This window comes from Cnephaeus nilssonii, assembly GCF_951640355.1.
Source record: "Cnephaeus nilssonii genome assembly, chromosome: 4".
NCBI classification, from domain to species: Eukaryota; Metazoa; Chordata; class Mammalia; order Chiroptera; family Vespertilionidae; genus Cnephaeus; species Cnephaeus nilssonii.
In genome coordinates, this window is record NC_137075.1 from 53,152,630 (window position 1) to 53,166,405 (window position 13,776).

Below are 13,776 nucleotides of genomic sequence, written 5' to 3' on the forward strand. Positions count from 1 at the left end.
CTGATTATTTTTTAAATGATTCAGGATTTTGCTTTTCAGACATTTTTAACTTCAGTCTTCAAATGAGTTACAGTGAAATAAACATTGGATTAAAGGTGGTCAGAAGCCCAAAACAGACTTGGAAAATGATTTGTTTTTTAAAAAACAAAGACCTTAATGTGTCTTGCTCTTTCTCTTATATGTGAACCAAAATAAGTTAACTTAAGATTTTAGTTCATGTTAATTTTTGGTCAATCTGTAAGGAGGATAATATTGGACAAATTTTCTGTTGTTATTATTGTCCAGACAGATGGCTTTTCCTCTTCCTATTCAAAAATTTAGTCCCAAATTGAATGTTTATAATAAATATTTCTGTAATTCTAACAACATTTTCCCAAGAAGTGACCTTAGAGTGGTCTTTCATTACTGGAGAACATCCTTTGTCATCCTTTGTCCTTCAATTCCAGACATTGGCCAGATGGCACCAGCTCCTCTGCTGGTGACTGCAGGGTTGGTAATCTTGAGGGTCCATTCTGAGTCATCTTGCCCAACTGGTTGGCAGATGCCCAGCTCAGATCCTCTGTCATCCTGGTGATTCACCTCTTGTCAGTGAAGAGCATCAGCATGATACCAAAGATTTATATGGCTGTGACCTTAAGCAAATAATAGGATGCCTGGAGTTATTTACCAGCCCTTTTTCAAGATCTCTCCCCACATCTCTTCTCCTACCTTTCCTTTCTCCCAACCTTGTGACTTTGATGATATTTTAAATATTCTACTGCATGGGATAGTCCTTATTTTATTTGTTTTTAATCTTTCAGATTCTTTGACCCCATTCCATATTGCCTTTATTTTTGCAGGCTTTTAATTTAAATACTTACATTGAGGTCTTTGATAGTACCTGTCTTTCTCACTCAAGGTCTGAACCAATTGAGAAATGGTAAAGTGGGTAGAAAACCAAAATATCTCTAATGCTGATAAAGATGGGTTGTGGAATGGAGCTTGGTATAAGAGGCCCACAGTGGGTTTGTACACTCATGCTCCTCAGTCTAGCTCTTGAAACAGTCAGTCCCAGGGATAGTCTGAATCAGCAGATCAGGTGCTTTTCCTGCCTTCCACTGTGCCAGAGGAGTGGAAAGAAGAAAGACTTCCAATCCCCATTGGTAGAGAAATGTACACTAATCTCTGTTGGCTACTAACCTCATGTGTGAGAAGGATGAAAAGATGAGGGGGAAAGGGCAAGAAGTATATAAAGAAAATCCTTAATAGCAGCTAAAAGAATAGCAATAGATTTTTTAATGGTTTTAGAAGTAATATTTCTACTGAATTTTAATGGAATCATTAGCCATCTTGTTACATCAAGATGTAAAACAGTATGTCAAATATGAAGAGTTCCCAAGAAACTCTTACTAGTGGTTAACTACAGGGAGTAGGTGTTGGGAGAAGAAGAGAATGTTACTTTGACTATTATTTACTTCTGCACTATTGGAATACTTTTGCTGTATACATATATCCTTTCAAATGAAAGTTTAGAAAGTAATATATACTACTGTTAAAAATAAACCTTATATTTAAAAAATAAAGATAAATGTATATTCTTATTTAAAATACAGTATTAAGCTTGATTAATGAAAACAGGTAGTTCTTGCCCTCAAAACGTACAGTCTGAGTAGAGAAAGTTATTGGGTCACCAACCTTCTATTTTTCCTTTTGAATTCATATTGTCTCAGGTCATAAACTGTCTCTATCATCTACTCCATTAATAAAGTATTTTAGATTAAAGTAAATCTTTTTGGAGAAGTTAAAATTGTCCACTTCTGGAAAAGCTTAGTATTCCTGTACATTGCCCTGTACTCCCAAGCAAGCCTTAGGCTTTCTGTAAATTAAATATAAGCGGGTTTAGATATAAATGTAGGGAGAAATATTTCAATAAGATGCTGTACTTTTTAAATTGACATTGAAAGGTAGAACTGTATGCCACTACTTAAAAAAAATTATTTCATCCTTTTATATAGAAAAAGAGGCAAAAGAAAAAGAAACACTGATTACTATCATGAAAACACTGATTGACTTTGTGAAGATGATGGTCAAATATGGCACAATATCTCCAGAAGAAGGTGTTTCCTACCTTGGTGAGAGTCCTATCTGTTTTGTTTTTACTGTGGTTAGTCTTCATCGTCCAAAGTGAGTTAGGGATTTGGCAATAATTACTTCACTACTCTGATAATTTATGCCAAATAGTCTGAATTATCTGGGTAAGCAGAATTGCCCAGCTTGATAATGCATATTAAAAAAATTAATCAGAAGTTTTAATCAACTTTTAATCTTTATAGATCCAGTTTTAGTACAAACATTTCACATTTGTTTTATTTTGTCCTGCTAACACAGAGACAATTTTATCAAACTTGAGCTTATTATTTTTTTCAATTATATTTGAATGGTCAATACTAAAAGAGTCTTGACTTTAACCAGTGAGATTTGTATGTGAATAGGAGAAAAGAGCGCCCTTCTAGGGAGCCCTTACAACTGAACTTCTGAGGCCCAGCTGGGCCTCAGAGGTTCTGTCTCGGACCAGCTCTGTCATGTGGACAAAGGCAAATGCCTCCGTTTCTACATCTTTTAAATAAAGGACTTTGTTATCTATAACAGGAGCCAGTAAACTACTGCCCATGGACCAAATCTGGCCCATAGCCCATTTTTGTATGGTAAGCTAAGGATGACTTTCACATTTTCAAATGGTTGAAAAAAATCAAAATAACAGTATTTTGTGACACGAGAAAACTATGTAGAATTCAGATTTCAGTGTTTATAGATGAAGCTTTATTGGGACATAGCCATGCACGTTTGTTTTAGTGTCTATGTTGTGTGATACAATAGAAGAATTGAATAGTTGAGACCATATGGCCCAAAAAGCCAAAAATATTTACTATCTGGCCCTTTAAAGACAAAGCTTGTCAACCCTTGATTCCTGGAACTTTATAAGTAAGCTTGGACATTTTTTGATCTGCATGTAAGTTGTAGTTGCTATTGTTGTTTAAAGTCTTTTATTTCCCTGCTTGGTTTAGTTAATCAACAAATACCATTCACCCCTGATGTCCTTCGGGCAAGATGACTTCACAACCCTTTTCTCTGATCTTTGATGAGGGAGGGAGAATTAAACAGAAGAGAAAATCTCATAGCACAAACAATCTAGAATTATTATGTATGAATTGAATTTCTTTCTACATAAAAAGAGTTGTACTGTTTTTTTCTGATTATAAAAGAGCACTTTTTTTTTAAAGCAGTCAATGCAAAAAAGGTAGTAAAAAAATCACACATAATACCAGCATTCAGGTAATATTTTAGTTTATGTCTTTTCAGATATTTTCTGTGTGTGTGTGTGTGTGTGTGTGTGTGTGTGTGTGTGTGTGTAGGCACACATGTATATCTATGTCATTCTTTTAAAAAATATATGCTTTTACTGATTTTAGAGAGAGAGGAAGGGAGAAGGAGAGAAAGCCCCCTACTGGGGATCAAGCCAGCAACCCAGGCATGTGTCCTGACCAGGAATCTAATCAGTGACCTTTCAGTCCGTGGGACGCCACTCAACCCACTGAGCCATTCTGGCCGGGCCCTATGTCATTTTTTTCTTTTATCTGACTTAATAAAAACATGGATTCATGCTATATACATAGTGATTTGTGGACCACTTACTCACTTAACAGTAGATCAAAGACTGTTTCAAATCAGTCATTGTTTCATACCAATGCCCCATGACTCAGAACTTCCACACTTTAATCCTTTTTTCTATGGAAATAAATTAGACATACCACAAGGCTTATGTACAAGGTAGATATTTCCACTACTGTTTATGGCTGTACTGTCCAATATGGTAGCCATTAACCACATGTTGCTATTAAAATGGAAAGTAATCAAGCCCAGCCGGCATGGCTCAGTGGTTGAGTGTTGACTTATGAACCAGGAGGTCACGGTTCGATTCCCGGTCAGGGCACATGCCTAGGTTGTGGGCTTGATCCCCAGTGTGGGGCCTGCAGGAAGCAGCCAATCAATGACTCTCTCTCATCATTGATGTTTCTCTCTCCCTCTCCATTCCTCTATGAAATCAATAAAAATATATTTAAAAATAATAAAAATAAAAAAAAATGAAAAGTAATTAAAATTAAACAAAATTTATTTATTTGTTAAACTGATTGGGGTGACATTGGTCAACATGAACATATCAGTTTCAGGTATGGGTTTCTTTGTTACAAGATCTGTATATTGCACCATGTGCCCACCACCCAAAGTCAAATCTTCTACTGTCACCTTATATTAAGACCCCCTTCTCCCCCTACCCCCTTCCCTCTGGCAACCACCACACTGCTGTTTGTGTTCATGAGTTTCAGTTTATATCAGTTTTATGAGTGAAATCATATAGTTCTTAGCTTTTTCTGACTGACTTATTTTACTTAGCACAATGTTCTCAAGGTCCATCCATGTTGTTGCAAATGGTGCTACTTTATCCTTTCTTATGGCTGAGTAATATTCAATTGTGTGTATGTACCACATCTTCTTTATCCAGTCCTCTATCACAGGGCACTTTGGTTGTTTCAATGTCTTAGCCACTGTGAATAATGCTGCAATGAACATAGGGGTGCATATATCTTTGCGAATACATTATTAGGCATGGGGTAGAATGGAAGGGAGAGTTACTTGGAGAGGAATAATATAAAGTAATAATTGATTCTTTATAGATTAATTGCAAAGAAATGTTTGTTTGCAAATAGCAAAAATGGCCTGCCCTATTAGTGAGATAGGATATGTGGCTGGTGGAATAACTGAATACAGAATGTAGATTCTAATGCATTGTCTACCTTGAGCTGGTTACAGTCTAGATTCATGTCTAGTAACATCTATGTGATGTTACTCCAAAGGGCATAGTTAGGACAAAGACAAGGATAAGATTTCATCTTGATAAGAATAGGGCAATTCTCACCCTTATGACTACCTAACAATAGAACTAGCTGTCTCATGAATTAATGAGGATCCTAAATGATGGAAATCCAACTCTTTGGCTTAAATGAAAAGAAAATTTAATTGCCTCATGAAACTGAAAAGTCCAGGGTTAGAGGTGGTCTGGCTTCATGTTTGTGAAGTCTACCAATAGTGTAAGGAGGAGTCTATTACTCCCCATCTCACAGCTCTGATTTTCCATGTTTTCATTTTAAACAAGTGGTTCCTTTATAAGAACAAGATGGCTAGCACAGCTCCAATCTCACATCCTCACAGAACAACAATCCCAGTGGGAAGAGAACCTCTTTCTCCCAATGGTTCTAGCACTGAATCTAATTGGCCTGGCTTGACTCATGTTCTCCTTGAACCAATCACTGTAGTCCAGGGGGTGGAAGACCTTGAGCCAAATGTGCTGAGAGTGGGAGAGGTGTGGGTTCTCCAAAGGAAAACGAAGGTGTAGTTACCAGAAGGTATTGAGTAGGCCAAAACCACGGTGTTCATTATAGGTTTCAACCCTATATGTTCTAGCAGTGGCCATAAAAATATGGAAGGAACTTCTGCAATTAATTGAGTAAGAGGCTGAACCTGGGATCTCAGATAGTATTCTTTATTATCCTGAGAGTCTAGCAATAAATCCATGTCAAATCATCTTTCTAGCAGTGTTAATATCATGAAATTCCTATTGTGATATTTTTGGTGAAATTTGAACATTGTTAGTAGAAGTTTGATAATATCTTTCAGGAAATAAAATTATATTTTTCCCCTCCTCCCTCAAGAAAACTTGGATGAAACAATTGCTCTTCAGACCAAGAACAAGCTAGAAAAAAATGTTACTGACAACAAAAGCAAGCTTTTCTCAGGTATGATTTATTTAACAATTTTTCTAGCTTTTAGCACAACAACCCTTTTGAATTATAAATAATGAGCTTCAGTAAGCATTAATAAAGAATTATAGATTTTTTAAAGTTTTAAAATCTGAAATCCAACCATAGGATTAAAGAGCTACAACCTTGGTTATTTTGTGGCCAGCCTCAGCACAGAAATCTGATCCCAAGAAGCACTGAAAATCAATGTACACCTTTACTTAAGATTCTTAGGAGGTGGTCAGGGCCCAAACAACTGCCATAGTCTCGAATTCTTAGGTGCTATTCTGAGTAATAAGCTGTTCTTCAAATATACAACAAAGTAGAGATTGGGCAACTACAGACTTATTTGCATTTTGAATCAAGACTCAAATTTACGTTGGGACGTGACATATCCCACTTAATTGCCTACATTAATTAAAGTAAGCAAAATAATCCATGGCTCTAATGACACAGTATGGCAGAAGAGAAAGAACATTAAACCAAAATCCAGAAAGCTGACAGGTTGGCCCAGCTCTTCTGCTAGCTCAGTGGGTGACCGTGGCATATCTCTCCCTTCTCTGGGCCTCAGTTTCCCCCTCTGTGAAATAGGAGGAGGGAGATGGAGTAGATAACCACTAAGATCTCTTTTAGCTAAAAAAAAAAAAAAAAAAAAAAAAGACCTAAACTCAAACTGTACTTTTTCAATAGTTTATTTCTACATTAGGAGTTAATTAATGGATAGGGAATAGGGTTATAACAACAGTGCACAATCTGATTACATACAGCACCATCAATGAAGAGTCATGAAGAAACAGACAGTACCAAGGAAGAAGCAGCTAAGATGGAAAAGGAATATGGAACCTTGAAGGATTCCACAAAAGATGATAACCCCAGAGGAAAAACAGATGAGCCAAAAGGTATGGAATTGGTATGGAACAGCTCTAGGTTGGCAATGAAATTGGGGAAGCAAAAATGTTCAACACACCTGGAAGGGTGATCCATAAGTCAAGTCCCACCAAATAAGAATAATTATTGAGCAATCATTTCTTCTAATGTTCTTGAGTGTCCTGGGATTGCAAATTGGTTTTATCTTTTTGATGGTCTTTTTTTAAAATTTAAATTCTTTTTAGTTTAAAGTATTACATATGTCTCCTTTTCCCCTCATTGTCCTCTCCCCGCCCACTCCCACCCCTCAGCACATGCCCTCATCCCCCTACTGTCTGTGTCCATTGGTTATGCTCATATGCATGCATACAAGTCCTTTGGTTGATCTCTTACACCCCACCATTCCCCTGCCTTCCCTCTTAGGTTGGATGGTCTATTTGATGCTTCTATGTCTCTGGCTTTATTTTTGTTCATCAGTTTATGAGTGAGATCATGTGATATTTACCAGTATCTTTCTCTAACTGGCTTATTTTGTTTAGCATAATGCTCTTTAGATCCATCCATGCTGTTGCAAATGGTAAGAGTTCCTTCTTTTTTACAGCAGTGTAATATTCCATTGTGTAGATGTACCACTGTTTTTTAATCCACTCATCTGCTGATGGGCACTTAGGCTGTTTCCAAATCTTAGCTATTGTAAATTGTGCTGCTATGAACATAGGGGTGCATATATCCTTTCTGATTGGTGTTTCTGATTTCTCAGGATATAGTCCTAGAAGTGGGATTACTGGGTCAAATGGGAGTTCCATTTTTAACTTTTTGAGGAAACTCTATACCAGTGATGGCGAACCTATGACACGCGGGTCAGCACTGACACGCGTAGCCATTTCTGATGACACGCGGCCGTATGCCGAGGATGAACCATTTGCTGCTCCTGAGGATGAAACATTTGTGACTAGAGTCTTGGAGTTAGTTTTTTCCTCAAAGTGACACACTACCCGAGTTATGCTCAGTTTTTTGGGGAAGTTTGACACACCAAGCTCAAAAGGTTGCCCATCACTGCTCTATACTGTTCTCCACAGTGGCTGCACCAGTCTGCATTCCCACCAGCAGTGCAGGAGGGTTCCATTTTCTCCATATCCTCGCCAGCACTTGTCGTTTGTTGATTTGTTGACGATAGCCATTCTGACAGGTGTGAGATGGTATCTCATTGTTGTTTTGATTTACATCTTTCGGATGATTAGTGACTTTGAACATGTTTTCATATGTCTCTGGGCCTTCTGTATGTCCTCTTTCGAAAAGTGTCTATTTAGGTCCTTTGACCATTTTTTTTATTGGATCATTTATCTTCCTTTTGTTAAGTTGTATGAGTTCTCTATAAATTTTGGAGATTAAACCCTTATCTGAAATAGCATTGGCAAATATGTTCTCCCATGCAGTGGGCTTTCTTATTGTTTTGTTGATGGTTTCTTTTGCTGTGCAGAAGCTTTTTATTTTGATGTAGTGCCATTTGTTTATTTTCTCCTTAGTTTCCATTGCCCTAGGAGCTGAATCAGTAAAGATATTGCTACAACATATGTCTTATATTTTGCTGCCTATGGATTCTTCTAAGATTTTTATGGTTTCCCATCTTACGTTTCAGTCCTTTATCCATTTTGAGTTTATTTTTGTGTATTGTGTAAACTGGTGGTCTAGTTTCAGTTTTTTGCATGTATCTGTCCAATTTTCTTAACACCATTTATTGAAGAGACTGTCTTGACTCCATTGTATGCTCTTGCCTCCTTTGTCAAATATTAATTGAGCATAATGGGTTGGGTCGATTTCTGGGTTCTCTGTTCTGTTCCATTGGTCTATATGTCTGTTCTTGTGCCAGTACCAGGCAGTTTTGAGAACAGTGGCTTTATAATATAGCTTGATATCTGGTATTGTGATCCCGCCGACTTTGTTCTTTCTCAGGATTGCTAAGGCTATTCGGGGTCTTTTTTTATTCCATATAAATTTTTGGAGAGTTTGTTCTAGGTCTGTGAAATATGCTGTTGGTATCTTACTGGGGATTGCATTGAATCTACAGATTGCTTAGGGTAGTATAGACATTTTAATGATGTTGAGTCTACCAATCCATGAACATTTGTTTATGTCTTCCTCTATCTTCTTTTTCAACGTCCTATAGTTTCCCAAATACAGGTCTTTTACCTCCTTAGTCAAGTTTATTCCTAGGTATCTTATTTTTATGTTGTTGCAATGGTAAATGGGATTGGTTGGGTTTTTTTTAGTTTCTCTTTCTGTGAGTTCATTATCCTATTTAATAAAAGCCTAATATGTAAATTGTCCCCTCTGGCGGTCGTTTGACCACTCGCTATGTCATGCGCTGACCACCAGGGAGTGACATGGCGCTGGCAGCAGGCGGCAGTGGAGGCATGGCCAGCCCTGATGAGCAGGATCGCGGTGGGATGATGGAGCAGGTGAGGGGGTGGCGCCAGGCCAAGGCAAGTGCGAATGGGGGCCCGATCGCCCCACCAATCACCCCACAGACAGCGACCAGCAGTGGTGGGCTGGGCCGCCACCTGGCTCCCAGGTGCTGAGGGAACTGGGTGGGGGCGCCCAGTCCCGATCGATTGCCTGGCAAGCAGGATGGTGGAACAGGTGAGGGGGTGGCACCAGGCCAAGGCAGGGTGCCAGGCGGGGCTGTGGGGCTGCAAGGCTGGGGGACAAGCTGAGGCCCAATCTCTGCAGGCCACCCCAAGGACCCCACCCATGCACGAATTTGTGCACCGGGCCTCTAGTTGGTATATAAAAAAGCCATAGATTTCTGGGTGTTAATTTTGTATCCTGCTACATTGACAAATTCATTTACTAAGTCTAGTAGTTTTTTGATGGAGTCTTTAGGGTTTTCTATGTACAATACTATGTCATCTGCGAATAATGACAGTTTTACTTCTTTTCCAATTTGGATGCCTTTTATTTCTTCTTCTTGTCTGATCACTATGGCTAGCACTTCCAGTACTATGTCGAACAGGAGTGGTGAAAGTGGGCATCCCTGTCTTGTTCCTGTTCTTAGGTGAAATGGTTTTCATTTTTGCCCATTGAGTATGATGTTGGCTGTAGGTTTGTCATATATGGTCTTTATCATATTGAGATATGCTCCCTCTATTCCCACTTTGCTGAGAGGTTTTTATAAAAAATGGGTGTTGGATTTTGTCAAATGCTTTTCCTGCATCTGTTCATATGATCATGTGATTTTTGTCTTTCAATTTGTTTATGTGATGTATCACATTTATTGATTTGCAGATATTGTACCAGCCTTGCATCCCTGGAATAAGTCCCACTTGATCATGGTGTATGATCTTTTTAATATATTGCTGGATATGATTTGCTAATATTTTGTTGAGGATTTTAGCATCTATGTTCATCAGGGATATTGGCCTGTAATTCTCTTTCTTTGTAGTGTCTTTATCTGGTTTTGGAATTAGGATAATGCTGGCCTCATAAAAAGAGTTTGGTAGTGTTCCTTCCTCTTGGATTTTTTGAAATAGTTTGAGAAGTATACCTAGGTGTTAGTTCTTCTTTGAATGTTTGGAAAAACTCCCCTGTGAAGCCATCCAGACCTGGGCTTTTGTTTGCTGGGAGGGTTTTTTTTTAATACTGCTTCTATTTCATCAGTTGTTATTGACCTATTCAGGTTTTCTGAATCCTCTTCATTCAGTTTTGGGAGTTTATATTTTTCTAGGAATTTTTCTATTTCATCCACATTGTCCAGCTTGTTGGCATATAGTTGTTCATAGTATTTTCTTACAGTCCTTTGTATTTCTGTGGTGTCAGTGGTTACTTCTCCTCTTTCATTTCTGATTTTATTTATTTGGGTCCTCTCTCTTTGTTTCTTGATGAGTCTGGCTAATGGTTTATCAATTTTGTTTATCCTTTCAGAGAACCAGCTCTTGGTTTCATTGATTTTTTGGGGGGATTTTTTAGTCTCTATGTTATTTATTTCTGCTCTAATCTTTATTTCTTTCCTTCTATTTACTCTGGGCTTTTCTTGTTGTTCTCTTTCTAGTTCTTTAAGTTGTAGGGTTAAATAATTTATTGCTGATTTTTCTTGTTTTCTTGAGGTATGCCTGTGTGCTATGAACTTCCCTCTGAGGACTGCTTTTGCTGTGTTCTAGAGATTTTGAGTTGTTGAGTGTTCATTTTCATTTGTTTCCAGGAATTTTTTTTTATTTCTTTCTTGATCTTGTTGGTAACCCATTCATTGTTTAATAACATGCTATTTAGCCTCTATGTGTTTGAATGGTTTTGTGTGTTTTTACTGTAGTTGATTTCTAATTTCATTCCACTGTGATCTGAGAGGATGCTTGATATGATTTCAATCTTCTTGAACTTGTAAGACTTGTCGTTTTTTTATGGTTTTTAGTGTCCAATGGACTTTTGTGCTTGGGGAGGAATACTTGTGACCATTTGTGTATTGTTTAATGTCCAATTTATAATCTTGGGAATCTATTAAGCAATATTTCTTTAAATGTAATTATTGAGACTCTTCTCATAGTCACATACTACTTATTCAACAAAAGCAACAAAATTTATGGACTTGACAAAGCAAATTTTCTTAACTGTTTATAGTGATTGCAACGTGACAAATACTCTTAAAGACTTGATTAAAAATCATAAATCAAATATATCAAATTTTTAAAAATAAGCTAAATACCTTAAAAAGCAAAAAAACACATTAAACTAGTTCAAGAATTACACAACTTATGTTTTTATCTTTATTCTTACACATTCTTGGAGTCTGGGTTTTACTCTGCCTTAGTAAGTCTATGTGACATAAAATTTATATCTTCCTAGAATTTTAGAAACTTTACCATATCCTGAAAGAAAAAGATCCTATGAGGCTCTAAGTTCTAAGTTATTACTCTTTGATTTCAGTCAGGATATAGGATCTGGTTGCATAGTCAGGGGTTCAAGCCCCATTTATTACAAAGTGTGCTAGTTAGAACATGGAAAATTCACAACCCTGTCTCTCAGACAGATATTCTTTTTCTGAACTTCAATGCTGTTTACCAGAAATTGTGAACAGATGGCATAAGCCTATTTTTCTGTCACTATGATATGTTGACCTCTTTGGTATAATTGGGACTTTACTTATGTTTTATCAGTGTCTCATTAGTATCATCAGAGGTTATTTCCCCTGAGAGCTGAGGGAGTGGGTCACCTTGCTCTCTAGGGGAGTGGGCATGACATTCAGCTAATTTATCATCTGAAAACACACCATTGGGTTCTCTTTTCATTGTTTATTATATATAATCATTAATGGCAATGAAATGATGGATTTTGCTTATTCCTTGCTATAGTATGATATGAGGTCACAGAGTCTATTGTGTTCACAGTATACCTTTTAATTTTGAAGCAACTGTTTGGCCCACTGACAGTTCCCAATCTCTCCTGCTTATCCTATACTAGAGACCTGGTGCACAAATTCGTACACGGGTGGGGTCCCTCTGGGTGGCGTGCAGAGATCAGGCTGAAACCTGCAGTTTAACACCACCTGCAGCTCCTACCTGCTGCTTCTGCTCATCCCAGCCCCACTGTGCCTGCTACGGACTCGTGCCCAATCAGTCCCGATTGGGAGAGGCTCATGCTGCCACAACAGCGCTCACCAACTATTAGCCCTGCATCTGGTGCCCTCCCAAGGGAAGTGGCCTGCAGGATCAGGCTGAAACCGGCTCTCCAACATCCCCTGAGGGGTCCCGGATTGCAAGAGGGTGCAGGCCAGGCTGAGGGACCCCACAGGTGCACGATTGGGCCGGGGAGGAACCGCGGGAGGGCTCCAGGGCATGTCCGGCCCATCTCGCTCAGTCCCAATCGGCTGGATCCCAGTAGCAAGCTAACCTACCAGTCATAGCATCTGCCCCTGGTGGTCAGTGCATGTCATAGCAAGCAGTTGAGCAGCCTTAGCATATCATTAGCATATTATGCTTTGATTGGTTGTTCGGTTGTTCTGCCATTTGGTTTGTTTGCATATTACCCCTTTATTATATAGGATAATAAAAGGCTAATATGAAAATTGTCCCCTCCACTGGGAGTTCAACCAGGAGTTCGACCAGGGGTCAGGGTCGGCTGGCCAACCGCCCGCGGCCCCTCCCCCTGGCTGGCCCTGCCCCCAATCACCCACACACACACACACACCAATGGGGGGGGCAGCTGGCCAACCTCCCACATCCTCTGCCCCCCGGCCAGCCTGGCCCAATCGGCCCCCACCCGTGCACAAATTCATGCACTGGGCCTCTAGTATGGATAGAAACAAGTGCACATTCATACTTGATAGATCCATGCTTAACAAGTGTCAATGTATTAAGTAAAAAAGAAACAAATGAGCTATGTAGTTAATACCTTGTAGCTTAATAAAAACCATAAAATTACTATTTCTCTTATATATTACTACTACCTCTGACATTATAGTAACTTTTTATGTATGTTGTTCTAGATGATGATGATGATGACTTTATGCTTCCATGGTTATAACTTGGACAATAGGAGCCTCCCCGCAACTTTGTCTTTTGTCTTTCTAGCACTGACCAGTGGTTTTTAAAAGCATCTTTGCTCTCTGCAGCAATAGGATATTCTAGACCCACTCTGAATTTCCCTGTCCCAAGACTTCAAATCAATTCTTTTTCAAAGAGTTCTGGTTCTTTTTTAAAATATATATATTGGGGATCGAGCCCACAACCCATGCATGTGCCCTGACCAGGAATCGAACTGTGACCTCCTGGTTCATAGGTCGACACTCAACCACTGAGCCACACCGGCTGGGCTCGGGTTCTTTATAGAGACCTGAACTGCGTTATGTTGGTTCAAATGAGTGGTGGTGGTGGCCAAAGGTACTGCTTTTTCAGTTATTTTTGGAACTTTTTTGAGACAGGGCTGAAAAAGAAATTTTTTCTTAATATATCAAGTTCATGTTGATTTTTCCTATCTTATGAAGTTTTATATTATTGAACCCTTCCTTTCTCTGGTATGGATTTCGTGACAGTCACAATTTTCTCCTATGTTGACATAGCTGACATATTAAGTCTAATTGTTTGTT

General features: G+C 38.6%; 1 protein-coding gene across 1 annotated transcript in view; it reads left to right on the forward strand.

Moving 5' to 3' along the window:
* SCG3 (secretogranin III) overlaps positions 1–13,776 on the forward strand; it is a 43,819-nt gene that overhangs the window by 13,447 nt on the left and 16,596 nt on the right. The window contains exons 8-10 of the mRNA XM_079767642.1: positions 1,995–2,111; positions 5,748–5,831; positions 6,602–6,733. Coding sequence (XP_079623768.1) covers positions 1,995–2,111; positions 5,748–5,831; positions 6,602–6,733 — 333 coding nt within the window. The remainder of the gene's footprint in view (positions 1–1,994; positions 2,112–5,747; positions 5,832–6,601; positions 6,734–13,776) is intronic.